At 40.4% G+C, this 21,510-nt stretch overlaps 1 protein-coding gene and 1 long non-coding RNA gene across 2 annotated transcripts; both read right to left on the bottom strand.

The window, feature by feature from the left end:
- Positions 1 to 1,027: 1,027 nt before the first annotated feature.
- Positions 1,028 to 8,937, bottom strand: LOC143661017 (uncharacterized protein C2orf78-like). The gene is made up of 2 exons (XM_077134583.1): positions 5,927 to 8,937; positions 1,028 to 3,172 (listed from the first exon to the last, which is right to left on the bottom strand). The coding sequence occupies exons 1-2, from the start codon at positions 5,931 to 5,933 to the stop codon at positions 1,323 to 1,325; spliced, it is 1,857 nt and encodes a 618-aa protein (XP_076990698.1). The 5' UTR covers positions 5,934 to 8,937; the 3' UTR covers positions 1,028 to 1,322.
- A 1,000-nt stretch (positions 8,938 to 9,937) lies between these two features.
- Positions 9,938 to 18,490, bottom strand: LOC143661024 (uncharacterized). Its single transcript, XR_013164389.1, has 3 exons — positions 15,942 to 18,490; positions 10,685 to 11,203; positions 9,938 to 10,284 (listed from the first exon to the last, which is right to left on the bottom strand). It is a non-coding gene; the product is annotated as an uncharacterized LOC143661024 (long non-coding RNA).
- Between the last annotated feature and the right edge of the window lie 3,020 nt (positions 18,491 to 21,510).

Below are 21,510 nucleotides of genomic sequence, written 5' to 3'. Positions count from 1 at the left end.
TCACCTGAGAGTCAGGGTCAGTCACCCCAGCCAGTAAAGTAATCCCCTTCTTGGCCTGTTAATCCAGGGGCATGAGTAGCCTAAAGTGACCAGGTGGCAGGCTTAGATTCCAGTTCAGTGGAATCATTGTTGTTTCTCCTGGTGGAAGTACTCTCCCTTGTGGAACTAAAACCTGTAGACCAGCAGAGCTCAAGGTCACAGAGACAGGAAACAAAAATTTTCCTAGTGGATGGCTAGGGGTAATAGTGAGTGCCATTCCCATTTCCACCCCTTGTTTCCTGGTCCCATGGATCCTGGCCATGGGAGAAACAACATCATACAGTGGATGCTGATTCAGAGCATATACAGCCTCCTGGAGAACATTTCCTCAGGGAAAGGCAAGGCATTGCCACCCAATTTGCACCAATTCTGGACTGATAGAATGGTGAAAGGCCTTTTCCGTTTCATAAATGGTGATTTTTACTCCAGCTCCTGCTATTACAGGTGGGCCTCATACAGCTGAAGTTCACTTGGCTAGACCCCAAAGCCTATCTACTGTCCCCAGTATAACTCTGAACACTTGCCACTCATGTAATGGTTTCCCCTATGTTTTGTGGATTCATCTTCCCCAGCTATAATAATGCAGGTCTGAGACAAACCAAATCTGTTGGAGGTGTGTCCTGAGTCCTCTCATTTCTAAAATACCCATCTGGTAGGCAATGAAATAAGGCCAGTCTCCCTGAGAGACTTTTTACATTTGTCTTGGTCAACCCTGACTCATCTTCTGCCATCTTCAACTTTATACAAATTTTCTTCTTTTAACCCTAACCTCAGACACTGCTTCTTACTTCTGCCATTTACTCCACCCCTGCTTCTTTTTATAAGTCCATATAATTTCATCCCTTGTGGCCTTCATATTTCTGGACCAAGTGCCTTTCTATTTCTTCATTCCTTATCCCCTTTTCCCCATTCTCCCAGCCAACTTCCCCCACCTTCTTTCTAATGCCCCCTCAATCCCAACCCCATCAAAGAAAACACAAGTTAGAAGCATCTCAAAACTCAAAAGGCTTCTTTATTTTATCTATTAATACTATTAATACTATTACATTTCTATTAATATCTTCTTTATTAATATTATTCTCTATTAATACTATTACATTTCTTCATTCAATTTATCAAGTTTTAAATATATATCAATAATACAGAAATTTGTATCTATCTGTCTAACTATATGGAAAAATTACTGGTGCACAAAGTGGCACCAAAAATCCTAGTAACTCTTCTTACATTGCATAGCCATAGCGTTGAGCAATTTCCATATCTTTCTCTCTTTCAGTGAAAAACTACATTTTCGCCAAAGAGGTGTATTTGGCAGCATTCTCACGTTCTTTTTGAGCCTTTCTCTTCATGGCCTCGCGCTCTGGCCTCTGCTCTTTTGTGATGGGCTTTGATATTACTGGCCCAGGAACATTGGGCTTCCTCCATGGAATTGGTTGCAAGCGGAAATCTTGGAGTAGAAACTGGCTTTGAGCCTTGGGTGGGGACTGGAGCTTGGTCACAGTAGCGGGAGCAGGGTCCCGTTGGAGAGAAGTGCAAACAGATGTTTTGTAGGATGCAGGCTTCGAAGCTGCAGACTGAGGAACATCAGGCCGGGTAGAGTTGGTTAAACCTGGCCGGGTTGGGTTGTTCGAAATCGGCTTAGCAGGTCTGACAGAGCCTGTACAGGATGTTTTGGCAGGAGCTGGCCGGGATGGATTGACTGCAGTAGGTTGCGTTGAACGAGAAGAACCAGGTTGGGCAGTGTTAGCCACAGAAGGCCGATGTGAGGCCAGAGAATGTGGCCTCCTAGGAACAGGTCGAGGTGGAGGCTTCTCTATGGTTAGAAAAGGCAAAGGCACCAGCTTGACCTTGCCAGGAGGTGGCAGCTCATAGTCGGATGGAGAGGAGCACTCTTTCTCAGCTCTGTTTTCTGCTTTCTGGGCTTTGACTTGAGTTTTCTCAGGACCTTTTCTCTTACGTGAGGTATCCAGCCACGGTTTGTTAGCTGAAGGTGGCCGGGGGCCTTTGGTGTTGCTTGAGTTTCCCAGGGTCTGGGAAGAAGAGTGTCCACTTTTCTTATCACTCTTCTTCTCCAGTGCATGAAAAACCTGCACAGACTCCAGCATGTGCATGCCCAGGCAGCTTCGAGGCTTTTTAAAGGTCTCTTGGCTAAGCTCGGGTTGATTGTTCTTCCGTTTCACCTTGGAAATTGTTGGCTTTTCTTCTCGCTTAACTTTATTCTCTGACTGCTTACTCTCTTCAGTTTTCTTGGAGTTGTTTTCTCTGGATCTTTTGGTCTTTTCCTGCTCATGGCCCTTAGTTTTGCTGATTCTGTCGGATGCTATTTTCTGAGGTTTACTGTCAGGAGGCTTGGCAGTAAGAGCCCTGTCACTGGCTGTAGCACTGCAAATCACCACTTTTTCCTTTAACAGGCACTCTGAGTTCTTTGGCTTGATTTTGGCCTTGGGAGCATCTCTGAGAGGCTCAGAGGCCTTGTGTTTGTTCTTCCGGGTTTGATCAGAGGAACTCTTTGTCACACTTGGCTTTTCCCGTACCGGATTTACCTTGATGGCTTTGATATCTTTGGCCTTCGTTGCCTTGGGTCTTTTAGATTGATCAAGGTCCTTCAAGAGCTGGGGAAGATGAATATCTTCCACCAGTGTAGCAATATCTGAAAAACCACTGCTAGACTCCATCCCATTCTCAAATGTCCCTTGGTCCTCAAGACCCATGTTGTTCTTTACCAGATCAGTGTTTTCAGAAACAGACTGCCCCTCTTGGCTGAGGGGATCAATGCATGCCAGAAGCTGATGGTTATCAGGGATTTCTAAAGGGAGTAGTGGAGGATCTTGGTTTTCTATTGTGATCTGATGGGTATCCAGAGGCTCTGGAAGCTTGATTTTAATCTCATCCAAGTTCTCATTCTCTGTTTGTTCCTGGCTTGGAGCTGGAGGTATTGCAAGGAGATTACGAGAACTCTTAACTGGAGCTATCACTGAAATGTCCCCAAGCTTGGAAGGTGGGCTACTCTCAAGTATCTGGATATTTCTGGCACTGCAGGACTTGGGGAATTTTGAATTTTGTGGCAAACAAAATGTCTGGATTGGAAGTTGCAATCCCAGGGAAGTCTCCATCCCCAGGGAAGTCTCCATCACTACAAAGGAATTAAGGAAGAAGTCAGTTCCTAGTAAATGAGACACTCTCCCTAGACACCAACAACGGGCAAGGCTTTTCTACAAACTTATCTTAAGGACCATGGACAGGACCATGCATTAGTAAATAAAAGGCTGCTGTTCTGGTTAGGAACAGAATGATCATTTGATGTCATTGCTTCTTGGCTTCCTTTGTATTTCATAGGATTGTTATAAATCAAATGAAAAGTGTGAACCTGATTTTTTAAATAGGAAGTGTTTTATAAAGGCTAACATTCTCATATAGGGTCCTTTCAATTCTATCCACTCTCCTGAGAGAATGAAAACACTTTGTGCCATGGACTAGGCAGAGCTCTTTCTCAAAGAGAAAGAGTATATAAGTATATAAAGAGTATATAAGCAAGGACAGATTTTGTGCCTGCTTGCTTTGGATAGGATCCCTGAGCACAAGATCTTAAATCCTGGTGTGTATTAAGGAAATAAGGAGAAGGTAAACTGACACAACTGCAGTAAGAGTTCTGAAGTGCCTTCCAAAGAGAATAAAGTGATGGATTAGGAAAGGGAGTTAATTACTGTGTGCTAATGCAGGGGTCGTGACCACTTAGGGCAGTGAAAAATGTAGTATCGCTCAGCATGCTCTTGGGGTTTTTTACATGGTGCATAAAAGGTCACTACAGAGTGCCACCTATATTAGATGTTCCTTATGTGCATAGGATCTGAAAACATTGGAGAGCACCTAGCAAGTGTAGCAGTTAAAGTCTCAGGGCTTAAATTCCATATAGAAAGTGGAGGTGAGAGATCAAGAAAGGGAAGATGAATGTATATGCAAACCACTCAGGAACTCTTATGCAGGTGCAAGAAACATATGTCAAAGTGGCCACAAGATTGCTTAACAGGAGACAGAAGAATGTAACTCCATATTTGCTGCTAGAAACCTAAGCTTTGTGGGGAATCTTGAATTTATGGGGAGGAAAGGAGGGTAGGACTGTGTGTACCTGCCCTTTCCCTAACTCCTTCCCCTCATTCCTGAACTGCCGAAGACTAAGCCCCCTTGTGCTTTAGTGACCCTATCACTGGGGTATGGATTTTTATTTTTGTTTTTTGACATGGGCAGGCTCCAGGAACCGAACCCAGGTTTCAGCATGGCAAGCGAGAACTCTGCCACTGAGCCACAATTACCCTGAGGTATGTTTTTTGATGGTTAATTTTGTGCTGGGTACTTTCTCTTCTGCTGTCATTTTGTAACATGCTGAGCCTTTCCCCTTCCCTGCTTTTCCCTGAGATAATACAATGAATAGATACTTAGTGGAACTGAAAAAAAAAAAGAAATGGATACTTCAGATTAATATCGCCACATAACAAGCAGAAAAGAACACATGTATCTTGAAGGTTTTTATGTTCATCCATAAAACCTAGTTTATAATCATCTTCAGCATCTTCAAAGCCTAAAAAACAATCATCACTGCTAGAATTCTTTTTTTTTTTTTTTTTAGTTTAAAGTAGGGAAAGCCCCAAAACTTCCATAACATTGTTTTAGATAAATGCGGAATTAGAGAGCTGGGGCTTGACCTTTTCATTTTCTTCTTCGGTAGCTAAGGTATAAAAACATGATTGTTTACAAGTGTGAATTCCTTTTAATAACTGTAAAACTAAAAGCAGCCTTTGGCTAGGAATTTGTCCTCCTGATGTGCCTGAGAATCCAACACATTTTTAAAACTTAATTTTACTTTAAAAGGCAAAACATCTACATTGTTTTAAAATCAGAATGTAATAAAAAGCATACACTGAAAACTCTGTTCCTCCACCTCTCCTTAGGTAACCATTTTATCAGTTTCTTGGCTATAGGAATCATCATTTCTAAAATGTTTACAATGAAAACTTCCAAGTGCCATCTCTGTTCAAAGAAGCAATAAAAGTAACTGAATTTTTTAAAAAGAAGAAAAAAAGAGTGGTTATTCTGATAAGCTACATTTTCTAGAGATAATCTAAGCATTTGCTGAAAACAACTTCATTTTTCTCCGTTGAGAGTAGATTTCACTCTATGCTTTCTGCTTCAATTTTAAATCTTGGGTCCTCTTCAACATTCTACTCTAACTACCTCTTTTCTCCCCCTTGAGAGCCCCTTCATGCTCCTTATCTCCTTCATTCTTACATTTTCTCCTCCCTTTTGGCTCCTGTTGACTGTGTTTGATGAAAACAGTCTTGAATGAACAGAGCCTGGAATATCTGCCTCCTTTAGTCCAGTTCTATTCACTCCCCCTACTTTCTCTTCTCACATAGTTTAGATGGGAAACTCTAAAATACGTGAATGTTGCTTTTTGAACAGTACAAATTTGAAATACTGAAGTTGAAATATCAGTAAAGGGAGACTATTAGAGATGAAACATCCTTCCTCAGTATATATTGCTAGTTTTCTATACCGTTTAGGTCTTCTATTTCTGTTGAAACACTCTTAAGAAGTGTTTGATTTCATTTTCTATATGTGTGCCCTATAAAACTCAATATTAGAAAATAATGGGACCATTGAGATTAATCAAATCTAATATCCTAGGGTAACAGATGAGGAAACAGATTTTGAAACTCAATGACTTGTACAAAGCTTCCCAGCTAGTAAGGTGTCAAATCCAAAACTGAAATTAGGTCTCTGGTTTCCTAGTTCAGTATTTCCTCCCATTATTTCATGCAATTTTCATCCTACTATTAAATTTAGGGGAAAAATCTGATGGAAAAACATTTAAAACAGTTTCTTTCCTTACCTGACATGGTCAGAGAAGAAGAAACATCAACTTTGCTGCGACAAGCGTTGAGGAGACGACACTAGACGATGTCTGAGTGGCTGAAACCAAAGACAGCATGTGTCCAGTACAAACAGCACTGGTCACTGGTCACTTGCGATGATACGAATTCATTTAAAGACAACTCCATGGAAACCCCAAGATTCTACCAGGTGGTAGTAGGTTTGGTGAGAGAATGAGGTCACAAAGCAGGCAGTTTAAAGGTCTGCTATAGCCAATAGGTAGGTCAGATCCCCAGCTAGAAGACAGGATTGGCTGGAGGGAGGGCTGAATTAGCACTTCCATGGCTGAGCTGTGAGCAGGACACAAGTGGCTTTCCTATTTTCCCCCAGGCTCTTATACTAGGAAAATCATCTCAACGTTTCTTGTAGATGTTCATTAATAAAATTAGGTAGTAGTTAAGAATAGTTCATATATTTATACATTTATAAATATACATTATATATAGTTAGCCATCCTTAGAGAAGAAAAAAAGGGATAGCTTAGGTAGAGCAATGATAGTCTGGAAACCATACCATGTGACGAGTGAACCTACTGCAGCTTTTAAAGGACCAATGGAGAGGATTAAAAAGTTCTTTTTGTAACTCAGTCAAAGAGTACTTTGAAGTTTGTTGAGTGGATCTTGTGGTCCCAGGTTCTTCTCTGTTGGTATCTCCTTGGATCCCACCATCTGTTAGCTGGACCTAACCTGGCTGGACCAGGTTGGACTTCCATCTCTCTTCTGCCTTCTTTTTACTTCCCTTCATCTTAGGCATTGTTTCTGAGGCAAGCCTCGATCTTGCATTCTTACATTCACGGATGGTGCTTCAAGTTAACTTCCAGAAGCAGAGGCCTTCTTCAAAAGCTTCATGCCTCACACAATGATTCTCTCTATGAGAAGCAGACACCAGGGAGCTAGAAGAAACAGCTAACTGAAAATCTTCCCTCTTCTGGCCTTTGATCGCAGTTCTTTAATCTGTGATTCTCTTCCTCTGGTTCCGGGAACCAGGTAGGCATCATCCTTTGCTCTCTTTTATAGGAGAGAGACATTTTGAGATATTTTTCCCATCTTTTCATATAAATGTATCTAGTGTGGCAGTTACTGTAGCCTCCTCCCCCCTTACAAACAGCCACCATAGAATCTTAGGCCCCTAGGATTCTCTGTCTGCCATACTTGGGTGCAAGACCAGGTAAAATGAAGAAAGAAGAGGACGTTAGTGGAGAATGGGGAACAGGCAAGATACCAGGGTACAGAAAAAAATTATTCATATGGGTTTATAGTGTCTCTGTAAAAAACAGGTTTACACACATTGGCCTTATCGTATAAACGTTAAACTGTTTTTGAATTAACAAAAATTTGACCAACTAGAGAGTCTGGCAACTGCCATAAATTCTGTGCCCTAAAAAGAATAGTCTTAAATTTCTTTTTCTCACTTTCTTTTATGTTACATTACCTCATTTATGTCATTCTTTGGTATGTTTGTAGAATATATAAAATACTTTTAAATGTACTGGTCATCTATATGTTCATCTGTGTGTTTTTTCTTTATTAATGTAATTTTTGTTCATTTTTAGTGTGGTAACACACATACAACTTAAAATTTCCCATTTTAACCACTTTCAAGTGGGCAATTCAGTGGTATTAATTATATTCACAATGTTGTGGTGTCATCATCACAAGCCATCACCTAAATTTTCCATCGTCCTGTAAAGAAACTCTTCCCATTAAATATAACTCCACATTACTCACTCCTCCCCTGATAAACCTGTAATCTGTCTCTATAAATTTGTATATTCTATTTATTCATATAAATGGAATCATACAACATCTGCTTGTGTGTGGCTTGTTTTTCTTGGTAGGACGTCTTCAAGGTTCATCCATTTGTTGTATCAGAACTTCATTCCTTTATACAGCTGAATAATATGCTATTGTGTATTGTGTGTCTGTATATATATGTGTGTGTGTGTGTGTGTGTATTTTGTTTATTCATTCATCTGTGGACAGTTGGGTTGCTTCCACCTTTTGGCTATTGTGAATAATGCCACTATGAACATCGGTTTACAAATATCGGCTTGAGTCCCTACTTTTAAATCCTTTGGCTATTTGCCTAGAAGTTGGCTTGCAGGGTCATATGGTAATTCTATGTTTAACTTTCTGAGCAACTGCCAAACTACTTCTCACGGTGGCTGCACCGTTTTACATTCTCACAATATACAAGGGTTCCTATTCCTCTGAAACCTTGCCAACACTTGTTATTTTTCTTTATATTTAAAAATAATAGCCATTGTAGTGGGTATGAAGTGGTGTCTCATTGTGATCCTGATTTGCCTTTCCCTAATGGTTAATGATGTTGACCATATTTTCACCTGCTTTGTGGCCATTTGTATATCATCTTTGGAGAAAAGTCTGTTCAAATTCTTTGCCCACACACAAAAAAATTTTTTTTAAACCCACCAACATGCAAACATGAACATTCTTACCATATGATCATTCCATCCTTGGTACACAAACAGCAACTCACAGTATCATCACAGTTGTATATTCATCACCACAATCACCTCTCAGAACATTTACATCAATCCAGAAAAAGAAATAAAAAGAAAAAAGAAAAACATTCATACGTACCATACCCCTCCCCCTCACCGATCACCAGCAGTTCAATCTACTAACTATATTTTAACATTTGTTGCCCTTACTAGTTATTTATTTTTAATCCATATATTTTACTCATCTGTCAATAAGGTAGATAAAATGAGCATTAGACACAAGGTTTTCACAATCACACAGTCACATTGTGAAATCTGTATCATTATACAATCATCTTCAAGAAACATGGCTACTTGAGCCCCTAGTCTTGGGGTTTGTACCGATGAAACTTAACCCCAAAAAGAATAGGTCAAGTCTACTTAAAATTTAGGCCTAAGAGTCAGCCCCAAGAGAGCCTCTTTTGTTGCTCAGATGTGGGCTCTCTCTCCAGCCAACACAACCAGCAATCTCACCACCCTCCCCTTTACCACGTGGGACATGACTCCCAGGGGTGTGGACCTTCCTGGCAACGTGGGACAGAGATCTTGGAATGAGCTGAGACTCAGCATCAAGGGATTGAGAAAAACCCTAGAATGAGCTGAGACTTAGCATCAAGAGATTGAGAAAACCTTCTCGACCTAAAGGGGGAAGAGGGAATGAGACAAAGTGTCAATGGCTGAGAGATTCCAAACAGAGTCGAGAGGTTATCCTGAAGGTTATTCTTATGCATCAAGTAGATATCATCTTGTTATTCAAGATGTAATGGAGAGGCTGGAGGGAACTGCCTGAAAATGAAGAGCTGTGTTCCATAGCCATGTTTCTTGAGGATGATTGAATAATGATATAGCTGTCACAATATGACTGTGTGATTGTGAAAGCCTTGTGTCTGATGCTCCTTTTATCTACCTTGTCAACAAGGGAGTAGAACATATGGAATAAAAATAAATAATAGGGGGAACAAATGCTAAAATAAATTTAGTTTGAAATGCTAGTGATCAATGAAAGTGAGGGGTAAGGGGTATGGTAGGTATAATTTTTTTTTTCTTTCCTGTGTTCGTTTTATTTCTTTTTCTATTGTCTTTTTATTTCTTTTTCTGAATTAATGCAAATGTTCTAAGAAATGATGAATATGCAACTAAGTGATGATATTGTGAATTGCTGATTATGTATGTTGTTTTGTTTCTTTATTGTTTAATTAATAAATTTAAAAAAAAGAAACATAGCTACTGGATCACAGCTCTACATATTCAGGCAGTTCCTTCCAGCCTCTCCATTACACCTTAACTGAAAAGGTGATATCTACATAACGAGTAAAAAAAAACCTTCAGGATAACCTCAAGATTCTTTTTGCACTCTCAGCCATTGACACTTTATTTTGTCTCATTTTGTTCATCCCCTTTTTGGTCGAGAAAGTTTTCTCAATCCCTTGATGCTGAGTTTCAGCTCATTCTAGGATTTCTGTCCCACATTGCCAGGAAGGTCCATACCCCTGGGAATCATGTCCCACATAGAGAGGGGGAGAGTAGTGAGTTTGCTTGTTGTGTTGTTTTGCCCATTTTTTAAAATGTTTTTTTGTTATTGTGAAAAACAACATATGTACAAAAAAAACAATAAATTCCCAAGTACATTTTAACAAGTAGTTATACCACAGATTTTAAGTTTGGTATGGGTTACAATTCCACAGTTTATTTTTTTTTTCTTCTGGCTGTTTCAAGACACTGGAGACCAAAAGAAGTATCAACATATTGATTCAGCAGTCATATCCATTTGTTAACTCTTCTCTTCTGTATTATATTCTTCCTTCTTTTTTATTCTGAAAGATAACATATATAGAAAAAAGTAATGAATCTCAGAGTGCATTGCAACAATCAGTTGTAGAACAGATTTCAGAGTTTCCTTTGACCTACTTTTGTGATATATTATATTACAATTCTTTACGGAACCATCAGTACTGTTTCAGTTTGCTAAAGGTGCCAGGATGCAATATACCAGCAATGGATTGGCTTTTAGAACAGGAACCTATTAGCATGCAAATTTACAGTCCTAAAGCTATAAAAATGGGACACAGGGGTCTGTACAACCCCTTTTGTACTAGTTTGCAAGCTGCTGGAATGCCACACACCAGAGAAGAATTGGCTTTTAATAAAAGGGGATTTATTTTGTTGGTTCTTCAGAGGAAAGGCAGCTAACTTTCCACTGAGGTTCTTTCTTACCTGGAAGGTACAGGATGGTCTCTGTTGGTCTTCTCTCCAGGCCCCTGGGTTCCAACAACTTTCCCCGGGGTGACTTCTTTCTGCATCTCCAAAGGCCTGGGCTGAGCTGCAAGTGCTGAGATGAGGAATGCCAAGCTGCTTTGGCTGTGCTACATTGCGTTCTCTCATTTAAGCACCAGTCAATTAAGTCAAACGGCACTCATTGCAGCAGACACGCCTCCTAGTTGACTGCAGGTGTAATTAGTAACAGATGAGGTTCACATACCGTTGGCTTATGTCCGCAGCAACAAGACTAGGTATGCTCACCTGGCCAAGTTGACAACTGAATCTAACTAACCCATGTCCACCCCTTGTCAACTTGGCAACTTCAAGCATCACCTTACACAGATGTAAAAAATTCTCTTGCTGTGGACCTGTGAATCTCAAAACAAGTTGTCTGGTGCCAAGATGCAAAGGAGGATATTCACAGGATCTAGATTGTCATTTCCATAGGGAGAAACTGGAACACAGATGTAAAACCTGCAGGGCAAGCGCAGTGGGATCTCAAAGTCTGAAAGTCATTTATCCTTCGGCTTTAGAAAGTGGCAGTCCCACCCCTTCCAAGGGCCTATGCAGTGGCCCGCCTCTTTCCAAATCAACCTCGGGGAACATTGAGGAGGCCACCTCTGGGCTCCACTCTCTCCAGGCAGCAGGGCCACCCCTGGGCTCTCTGCCATTTCTGGGGCACATGCTCAACCCCTCCACATGGTGGCTGCCAGGCTCTCCCAGTCCCCCAAGGAGCGTGCTACACCTTTTCCAAGGCCTGAGGCTGTACAACTCTTCCACTGCAATGAGAGGAGAGACTCATCCTCGCCCTTCAGTGTAAACTCACCCTCTCCACGCATACAGGTGGGTCCACTCTCCTGGCCAAGGTTTCTTGGCTTCAAACCTGAACTTCCATGGTTCTCACCCTGCAAATTCCAATCTCTCCCTTTTGTGTCCTCCTTGGTCAAGATTGGCAGTGGTTTCATTTACACCAACAGTCCCTTCATGCACTCCAACACTTCGTCATCAATCTCTTCACATTTTCTCCAAAGTCTTCCCTTTAGCCATCCAAAAATTGTTCCAACATATCTGGTATTTGCAAACCGCAGCAGCACCCCACTCTCCGGTACCAACTCGGTTCTAGTTTGCTAGCTGCTGGAATGCAACACACCAGAGAAGGATTGGCTTTTAATAAAAGGGGATTTATTTTGTTGGTTCTTCAGAGGAAAGGCAGCTAACTTTCCACTGAGGTTCTTTCTTACGTGGAAGGCACACGATGGTCTCTGCTGGTCTTCTCTCCAGGCCCCTGGGTTCCAACAACTTTCCCCGGGGTGACTTCTTTCTGCATCTCCAAAGGCCTGGGCTGAGCTGCAAGGGCTGAGATGAGGAATGCCAAGCTGCTTTGGCTGTGCTACATTGCGTTCTCTCATTTAAGCACCAGCCAATTAAGTCAAACGTCACTCATTGCAGCAGACACGCCTCCTAGTTGACTGCAGGTGTAATTAGTAACAGATGAGGTTCACATACCGTTGGCTTATGTCCGCAGCAACAAGACTAGGTATGCTCACCTGGCCAAGTTGACAACTGAATCAAACTAACACACCTTTCAATCATGTTCACCTTCAATATGACAATATTACATATAGACCCACTAGTGAACAGCCTTCACTTCTATCCATTCCCTTACATTTGTGTTCAACCTCATTAGATTACTATTCACCCATCTCAAGCTTTTGTGTATCTCTAGGTCCCCTACATTATGCATTATAAGCCTCTGGTTTTACCTTTACCATGGTCATAAAAGTGGAATCATACAGTATCTTTTCTTTTATGTCTAGATTATTTCACTCAGCATTATGTCCTCAAAGTTCATCCATCTTGTCATGTGATTCAGGACATCATTTCGTCTAATTGCATAATATCCCATCGTATGCATATACCACTTTTTGTTAATCCACTCACCTGTTGATGGACACTTGGATTATTTCCATCTTTTGGCGGTTGTGAACAGCGTCTGTGCCCATTTTTTTTAGTGGGGTTTTGTTGTTGCTGAGTTGAAATAATTTGATATACTTTTTTGTATATTAAAACCTCAACACAGGATATTGGGGCAAGATGGCAGCTTAGCAAGGTGTTGTATTTAGTTGGTCCCCCAGAGCAGCTAATAAATAGCCAGGAATAGTACAGAACAACTTCTGAGGCCATATCAGTGACTGGACACGCAGTGTATCCCAGCCTAGATCAGCTGGACTGGTTGTGAGCCTCTCAGAACTGTGAGTCCCCAAGACACGGTGGGCAGCACCCCTCCCCCACAGGCTGCTTCCCAGAGGAGAAAGGAAAGAGAGTTTACCAGCAGCAGGGGCTAAGCGCAACCAAACTCCAATTGTGGAATTAATTCACAAATTCTGATTATTAAAAATAGGCCCCCAGGGCGGGCCACGGTGGCTCAGCAGGCAGAGTTCTCGCCTGCCATGCTGGAGACCCGGGTTCGATTCCCGGTGCCTGCCCATGCAAAAAGCAAACAAAATAGGTCCCTAGCTCAGCCAAACCTCCAGAAAAAGCAGAGGTCACTGGTTTTTGCCCAGGCATAGAGGAGGCAGGCTGACAAGAAAAGAAAAACAAACAAACAAACCAAAAAAAAAAAAAATAGGCATTTTCAGATTTGAAAAGGTCTGGGCCTTGAGGGAAAGGAGGGGGCACTTTGGACCTGGAGATAAACAGAGCAACGTACCAACTTAAGCTCTTGATTGGCAAACATGAGGCATGGGGGTCCTGCTCTGAAAAGAATTTTTCTCTATTGTTTTGGTGGCTATGTTTCTAGTGCTTGACTGCTCTTTGAATACAGCTGTAAGGCTTCTTGGGCTCCACTACCCCAGGCATAGGCAGAATTAAGCTTGTTTGAGTGTTTGTCTGGAGCCTGTGCCATCCCCAGGAGAGGGGTGGGGCCCAGCTCAGGTGGAATCCCTATCTCAAGGAGTTCAGACCCCAGGGTCTGGGAAAGTGAAGCGATTAGAGCCCAGACTACAACCTCTCCTCTGTCCCCACCACATCCCCAGCAGGGAGAGTGTGCTGGAGTTAAAGGTACTGCATGACCTTATCCTGGTGGGACCTGCAGGCAGACAAGTGCCACATACTGAGCAGGATAGGAAAAACGGAGAGCCCAGAGGCTTCATAGGAAAGCTTTTCAATCTGCTGGGTCTCTCCCTCAGGGAAAACTGACTCTTTCCTCCTGAGAGGAGGCCAATTTGGTCTAGGAAAATCTGGCTGGGGTCCATAATACCTAAGTAGACCCTCCTAAGGGGAGGAAAAGGCACCATACAGGCAAGGCAAGAAACAAGACACAAGAACTGAAAAATTCTGATCTGTTAAACAAAACCTCAGCTAGGGGTCCAGAAAAAGCTGAACTGAATGTCAAAGAACACACAGACAACAAAGTCATCCAGCAAGAAAATCCAAGGCAAAAAAAACCCAAAAAAGTGAAAATAGTCTCCAGAATAAAGTAATTAAGGTAATTAAATGCCTAGATGCCAGCAAAAATAACAAATCATACTAAGAAAATGAAGACATGGCCCAGTCAAAGGAACAAACCAACAATTCAAACGAGATACAGGAGTTGAAATAATTAATTCAGAATGTTCAACAGACATGGAAAACCTCATCAAAAATCAAAGCAGTGGGCAACACAATAGTGGCTCAGTGGCAAAGTTCTAGCCTGCCATGCCAGAGACCCAGGTTCGATTCCTGAAGCCTGCACATGTCAGAAAAAAAAAAAAAGAAAATTCAACATCCTTTCATGAGGAAAAATGTTTTAAAAAAAATCAAATCAGTGAATTGAAGGAGGATATAAAGAAGGCAAGGAATGAACAAAAAGAAGAAATTGAAAGTCTGAAAAAACAAATCACAGAATGTATGGGAATGAAAGGCACAGTAGAAGAGATGAAAAAAACAATGGAAACCTACAATGTCAGATTTCTAGAGGTAGAAGATAGGATTAGTGAACTGTTGGATACACATCTGAAATCTGACAAGCAAAAGAAAATACAGGGAAAAGAATGGAAAAATATGAGCAGGGACTCAGCACATTGAATGACAACATGAAGCACACCAATATACGTGTTGTGGGTGTCCCAGAAGGAGAAGAGAAGGGAAAAGGAGGAGAAAAACTAATGGAGGAAATGATCACTGAAAATTTCCCAACTCTTATGAAAGACTTGAAATTACAGATCCAAGAAGTGCAGTGTACCCCAAAGAGAACAGACCCGAATAGACGTACTCTAAGACATTTACTAATCAGAAAGTCAGAGGTCAAAGAGAAAGAGGGAATCTTGAAAGCAGCAAGAGAAAAGCAATCCATCACGTACAAGGGAAGCCCAATAAGACTATGCGTAGATCTCTCAGCAGAAACCATGGAGGCAAGAAGACAGCAGGATGATATATTTAAATTATGAAAAGAGAAAAACTGCCAACCGAGAATTCTATATCCAGCAAAATTGTCCTTCAAAAATGAGGGAGAAATTAAAACATTTTCAGACAAAAAAAATCACTGAGAGAATTTGTGACCAAGAGACTGGCTCTGCAAGAAATACTAAAGGGAGCACTAGAGACAGATACAAAAAGACAAGAGAGAGAGGTGTGGAGAACAGTGTAGAAATGAAGACTATCAGTAAGGGTAAAAAGAAGGAAAATTAAACATGACATATAAAATCCAAAAGGCAAAATGGTAGAAGAAAGTACTGCCCATACTGTAAATAATACTAAATGTTAATGGATTAAACTCCCCAGTCAAAAGACATAGACTTGCAGAATAAATTAAAAAACAGGACCCATCTATATGCTGTCTACCAGAAATGCATCTTAGACCCAAGGATAAACATAGGTTGAAAGTCAAAGGTTGGGAAAAGATATTTCATGCAAATAATAATCAGAAAAGAGCAGGTGTAGCTATACTAATATCCAACAAATTAGACTTCAAATGTAAAACAGTTAAAAGAGACAAAGGACACTATGTATTAATAAGAGAACCACTCAGGGCCTCTGTATGGAAAGCGGTGCATTAGGTGCTTGCACTAACTGGCTGGTCTCTGGTTCTCTGCATCTCAATTCTTCTTTTTCAACCAGGGCCTCCCTATGTGGTGTAGAAGACCCTCCCAGGTCACCCACACCCCAGAATTGGTCTCCTGGTCCTTCTTCTGTCCCTTCTCTAGCTGTTCCTTGGAGTAGGGGTGAACTTGACCTATCCTATTTTGCCATCTTCCTAGAAGTCCTATAGTGTCTTTCTTTCATACACAGGTTTTTAATTTTGAAAAAGTCCAATTTATCTACTTATTTCCTTTGTTGACTGTGAGTTTAGTGTCATATCTAAGAATCCTCTGCCAAATCCAAGGACATGAAGATTATCCTGTGTTTTCTTCTAAGTGTTTTATAATTTTGGCTCTTGTATTTAAGTACTTCATCCATTTGGAGTTAATTTTTGTATACAGTATAAGGCAAGTGTCCAACTTCATTCTTCTACATGTAGAGATCCAGTGGTCCCAGCACCATTTCTGGAAGAGACTATTCTCTCACCATTGAATGTCTTGGCACTCTTGTCAAAAACCAATTGACCTAAGGAACAACGTCGTGAGGAATGCAACAATGTGAATGAACATGCGGGACATTTGGTGACACAAAATAAGCCAGAAACAAAAAAACAATAGTATGATCACCTTTAAGAAAACAGGGGCCTAGCTTTTAGAGCAGACACATTAAGTCCAGAGCGGTGATTATTATTTCTGGATTTTTAGAGGCTGTTTTTTATATATAACCTGATATTTAGAGATTAAGAATGAAGCCAAATAGGTTGGGGTTAAAGTAATTCAGAACATAAGGGTAAGGAAGACAGTGTCTATATTTTAGAACCACACATACTCTTTGACACCAATGAAAGAAAGGTTTATTTGATCTGGACCTGAGATTTTCTGAAGTGCATAATCAAATTCAGCCTATCTCTATAGCTCATTTGAACAACTGAAACACAGGAAACACAGAATAAGAAAAAGGTCCTTTAATCCTGTATAGATTATTGGAATGTTTGGAAACATCCTAGAGTATATTAAGCAGATAATCAAAAAGTATTGGCAAAGTCCCCTGAGGGAGGGGAGAAAGACTATAAAACTATTAAACCTTACCATCAGGGAATCCCCTGATACTGTGTCGAAATTTAGGGACACCCAAACAATAGGCCATGCCCTTGATCATGAGGCTTACTCTTGCAAAGCTTATGTAGGTAGCAGAGAAGCTTAGATTACCTGTAGGCATGCCTAAGAGTTACTTCTGGAGGACCTCTGTTGTTGCTCAGATGTGGCCTCACTACCTCTAAGTCCAACTCTGCAAGTGAAATCATTGCCCTCCCCCCCCTACGTGGGACATGACATCCAGGGGTGAAAGTCTCTCTGGTGATGTGGGAGATGACTCTCAGGGATGAATCCAGACCTGTCACCGTGGAATCAACAATTATACCCTGACCAAAAGGGGGGGGAAATGTTTAATTAATAAAGTTTCTGTATCAGTGGCAGAGAGAGTTCAAATAGAGTCAAGAGGCTACTCTGGAGGTTGCTCTTACACAAGCTTCAGGTAGACCTTGCTACCTGCCAACCCCCAACCAGGACCATTCCAGCCAATCCTAAACAACACCTAGGGCAATTTAAAAGATTCCACAAGGGTTCCAGGCACTACAGTAACTTTCCAGAAACCTACAACCTCCAGATGGGTCCCTGGTCTAGTTAAATCCTGAAACCTAGCCCAGCCTCTCTAGAACATCAGATATTTCCATCCCCCTACCCCATATTAGAGACAGACCCTTCCAATATCAAAAATTTAGAATTGCCATAGCCCAAACAACCCAAAGAGAGGTATGGAAAGATCAACGGTGATGGTGGAATTATACATAGAAGATAGGACTCAACAAATGACTATGAATGCTGAATCATTAAATGGATCTCTTTTAGCTGTATTTTAGAGCAGCTAGAAGTAAAAACCGAAAATTGTGAAATTGTAACCCATTTCAAAGTCTGAAATATGTTCTACAACTAATTGTGGTGCCGTGCTTTGAAACTGATAGCTTTTTTGGATTTATGTTATTGTTCACAAAAAAAGAAGGAAAAATAGTTGATTGTGATGATAAAAAAGTATTTAAGCCCTCTAGCCTCCTATATTCTAGAGCAGCTAGAAGGAAAAATATGAGAGGATCATATGGTAGTCCATGACAAACTCTGGGATCTATCCTGTAACCACTTTTTGAAGAGTGCTTTGAAAACTATTGCTTAATTTCTTTGCTTTGTATACATGTCATACTATACAATAAAAAAGCTAAAAACAAAAAAAAAAAATCAATTGACCTAAGATGTATGGGTTCGTGAATGTTGTTTTAAAAGTTCCCCAGGTGACTTTAATGTGCAGCCAGAAGAACTTTATGTGGAAAGTTCTGATAAAGGCTAAATTTAGACTTTAGGTGATGGAAAGCTATTGCATGTTTTTACACAAGAAGGGAAACATGATGATGGTTGAAATATGGGAAGCTTCTAATCATACTGTGCAGAACAGATCAGAATGAAGAGACACTGAAAACAAAGGGTCCCAGTAAAAAAACCTGCAGTAGTCCAATTAAGAGATGATAAAGTCTTGAACCAAAGTGTTAGCCTTGGGAATGAAAAGGAGGTGGAAATTTCTGGAAAATACAGTACTGGGCAACTTCAGGACTGTTTAAAGCAAGACAGAAGGGTCCAGGCTGCTTCTAGGGCCACAGCAAGGGAGGGGGGGAAGCAGTGGGGGAAGCACTCTTCCCTGTGCCCACACCTACTTGTCCCTATATTTGACTTAAACCAAAAACTGCAGAAGAAAGAATTTCTAATATATTGGGAGTTAAGAACCCAAGAAATGGAAAAGAACACAGAGACTTAGTTATCTGGGGGTAGGGGGAGTCCAAGGACCACTAATTTAAGCAGTAAAGATCAAATAGATTTAGGACACAAACTTTTAAAGTAAAGCCAAAAAGTCCCTTGAGGGATGGGAGAAAAAATATTGAACTATTAAGCTTTACCACGGGGGAAACCCCTGATACTGTCTCAAACATTAGTGACTCCCAAGACAATAGGTCAAGCCCTTGATCTTGATGCTTGTGCTTACAGCAGAGAAGCTATGTATACCTATAGACATGCCTAAGAGTTACTTCCAGAAAGCGTCTTTTGTTGTTCAGATGTGGCCTCTTTTTCTCTAAGCCCAATTCTGCAAGGAAAATCATTACCCTCCCTCCGCTACGTGGAACATGATTTTCAGGGGCGAAAGTCTCCCTGGCAAAGTGGGACATACTCCTAGGGATGAGCCTGGCCTGGCACCTTGGGATCGACAACACCTTCCTGACCAAAAAGGGAAAACAGGATGTAACAAAATATGGTATCAGTAGCTAAGAGAGTTCAAATAGAGTACAGAAGCTTTTCTGGAGGCTGCTTACACTAGCTTCAGCTAGATACTGCTAATTACCAGAGTTCACCAAACCCCAACCAAACCATTCCTGCCAATCCTAGAGAATACCTAAGGCTTCATCTAAAATTCTACGAAAGTTTCATGCATGAAGATGACTTTCCAGAAACCTACAATCCCCAGATGGGTTCCTAGGCTAGATAAGTCCTGAAACTCAGAGGGGCCAGCCTATTCCCAGAACATCAACTAATTCCATCCCCCTATCCCATATTATCAACACCCCTTTCCAACATGAAAAAGTGAGAATGGGTACAGCCCAAATACCCTAAAGATTGGGAGAAGGATCAAAGGAAAAGGAGGAATTATAACAGAAGATAGGATTTAACAAATGAGTATGACTGCTGAATCATTACATTGTTATTTCTGTCAGTCTCGAGTCTTAGAGCAGCTAGAAGGAAAAACCTAAAATTGTAGAAGTGTAACCCATATAACACTCTGAAATCTGTTCTTTTTTTTTTTTTTTGGCATGGGCAGGCTCTGGGAATTGAACCTGGGTCTCCAGCATAGCAGGCGAGAATCCTGCCACTGAGCCATTATACGGCCCCTGAAACCCATTCTATAACTACTTGTTACAACGTACTCTGAAATTTATTGTTTTATATATGCATTTCACAACACAAATTGCTTTAAAAAAAAGATGAAACCAAATTTTATGCAGTTACAATTTCTTCCCCTACAGAATTCTGACATAGTAAGAAACCTCCATCCTTCTTCTGTAAGTTTCACAAACACCACCATTATTTCTATGCCACCTTTGAATACTAAGCTCAGCTCATAGAAAGAAAAATACAGAATCAATTGGAGTTTCAAATACCTTAGGTATTGCCTAAGTCAGAAAAGAAAAGCCAGCAAAATAAAATAGAGCAGGGGGGCTGAGAGGAAGTATGGACAGCGGGCTGATGATGAATGCCAGATGACTTGGATCTCAGCTAAAGGACAATATTCCATTTACTGAACTTGCAGTAACTGGACTTTCTGAAAGTCAAGATCTTCTTTGGAAAGATTTTACTTGGGTGAGAAATGAACTTTTGCTCAGTTGAATTATCAAAAAAGAATTTGCAACTCAACCAAGATAAAATGAAATTTTCCACATTGAGAAACATCCAGTGTCTGTTTGCTCCACTAAAATACAAGATAGAATTCAAAGTAGTGCAACATGCTCAGTGGCTACCACTTTTTCCAGACTCAAACTTGGATATTTTGAGCTCAAACACTAGATATTCTGAGAGGTAATGATGAGACTACTGTATTTCAAGATATTCCTAATGATCCATTCACAAAGTGAAAAGAATCACTTGTGATGGTTGAATATAAACTTGGTTTACTGTAATACAGTCATGCTGTTAATGAAAATAGAGTGCATTTGTTTATAGTCGTCTTTTTACTATAATTTAATGTATGTAACTTTAAAAGTACTGGCACACAAGAATTTTTACCTAAATAGTTATCAGTGATCATTTGAAATTATTTGGTTCTTTGGCTTATGACCATGTGACACTTGAAAGCACTTAAGGGAGATGACATTAAAACTAATTTATATTAAAAACAGTGGCCAAGTCTTTTAAAAAAATCATTGCTAATGAATATTATAAAACTGCCTGCGGGTTTGAGTTAAACCCATTTTCTAGATATTACAGAAATGTAATTTTGAATAATCATTATCAGTATTTGTGCAGCCTTCCTAGGAGCATCTTTCAGAGTAAATATTTGTAATTGATTTCACTGGCAGCTTCAAATTAGGAAAAAATAAGAAATCTATACTTTATTCTGTTTCAGTATTATCCATTAATATAGCCATAAGAATATCTGTTTTATTGATATGCTTTTAAATTACAACCATTCTTTGACTCTTTCAGATTGAAAACCCTAAGTTCAGAGGTTTTGATTTGGGCTGTGTCTTTAAAGTGAAAAAATTAACCAGTATATTTAAAAACAGTGGTTCTCAAATAAATATAAATAAATAAACGAACAAACAAATAAATAAAACTGGAGCAGGGTAGCTAATACTCCAAATAATGGAAGCTTTTTAGGACATAAGGAAGAAGTGAATGGGATGACCCACTTGAGACAGCACCAAGGGAGGAGAGAGGACTTCACACCCTAGATGATGGCAACAGGCAGAGAAAAAACACTGAATAATTAAAAATGAATTGGGACACACCTTCAATATCAGTTCATCTCATTTCTCATTTTTCCCTCACCTTTCCAAAGCAACCAGACCTTTTACTTAACCTGTTTATGTGATGCTCAATCCTACTGTTTACTCTAGAGCACACACGCACAAA

The sequence above is a fragment of the Tamandua tetradactyla genome, chromosome 17 (assembly GCF_023851605.1).
Source record: "Tamandua tetradactyla isolate mTamTet1 chromosome 17, mTamTet1.pri, whole genome shotgun sequence".
Classification (NCBI taxonomy): domain Eukaryota; kingdom Metazoa; phylum Chordata; class Mammalia; order Pilosa; family Myrmecophagidae; genus Tamandua; species Tamandua tetradactyla.
The sequence above is the reverse complement of the archived record's forward strand: the minus strand, read 5'-3'. Positions and strand labels throughout refer to the sequence as shown.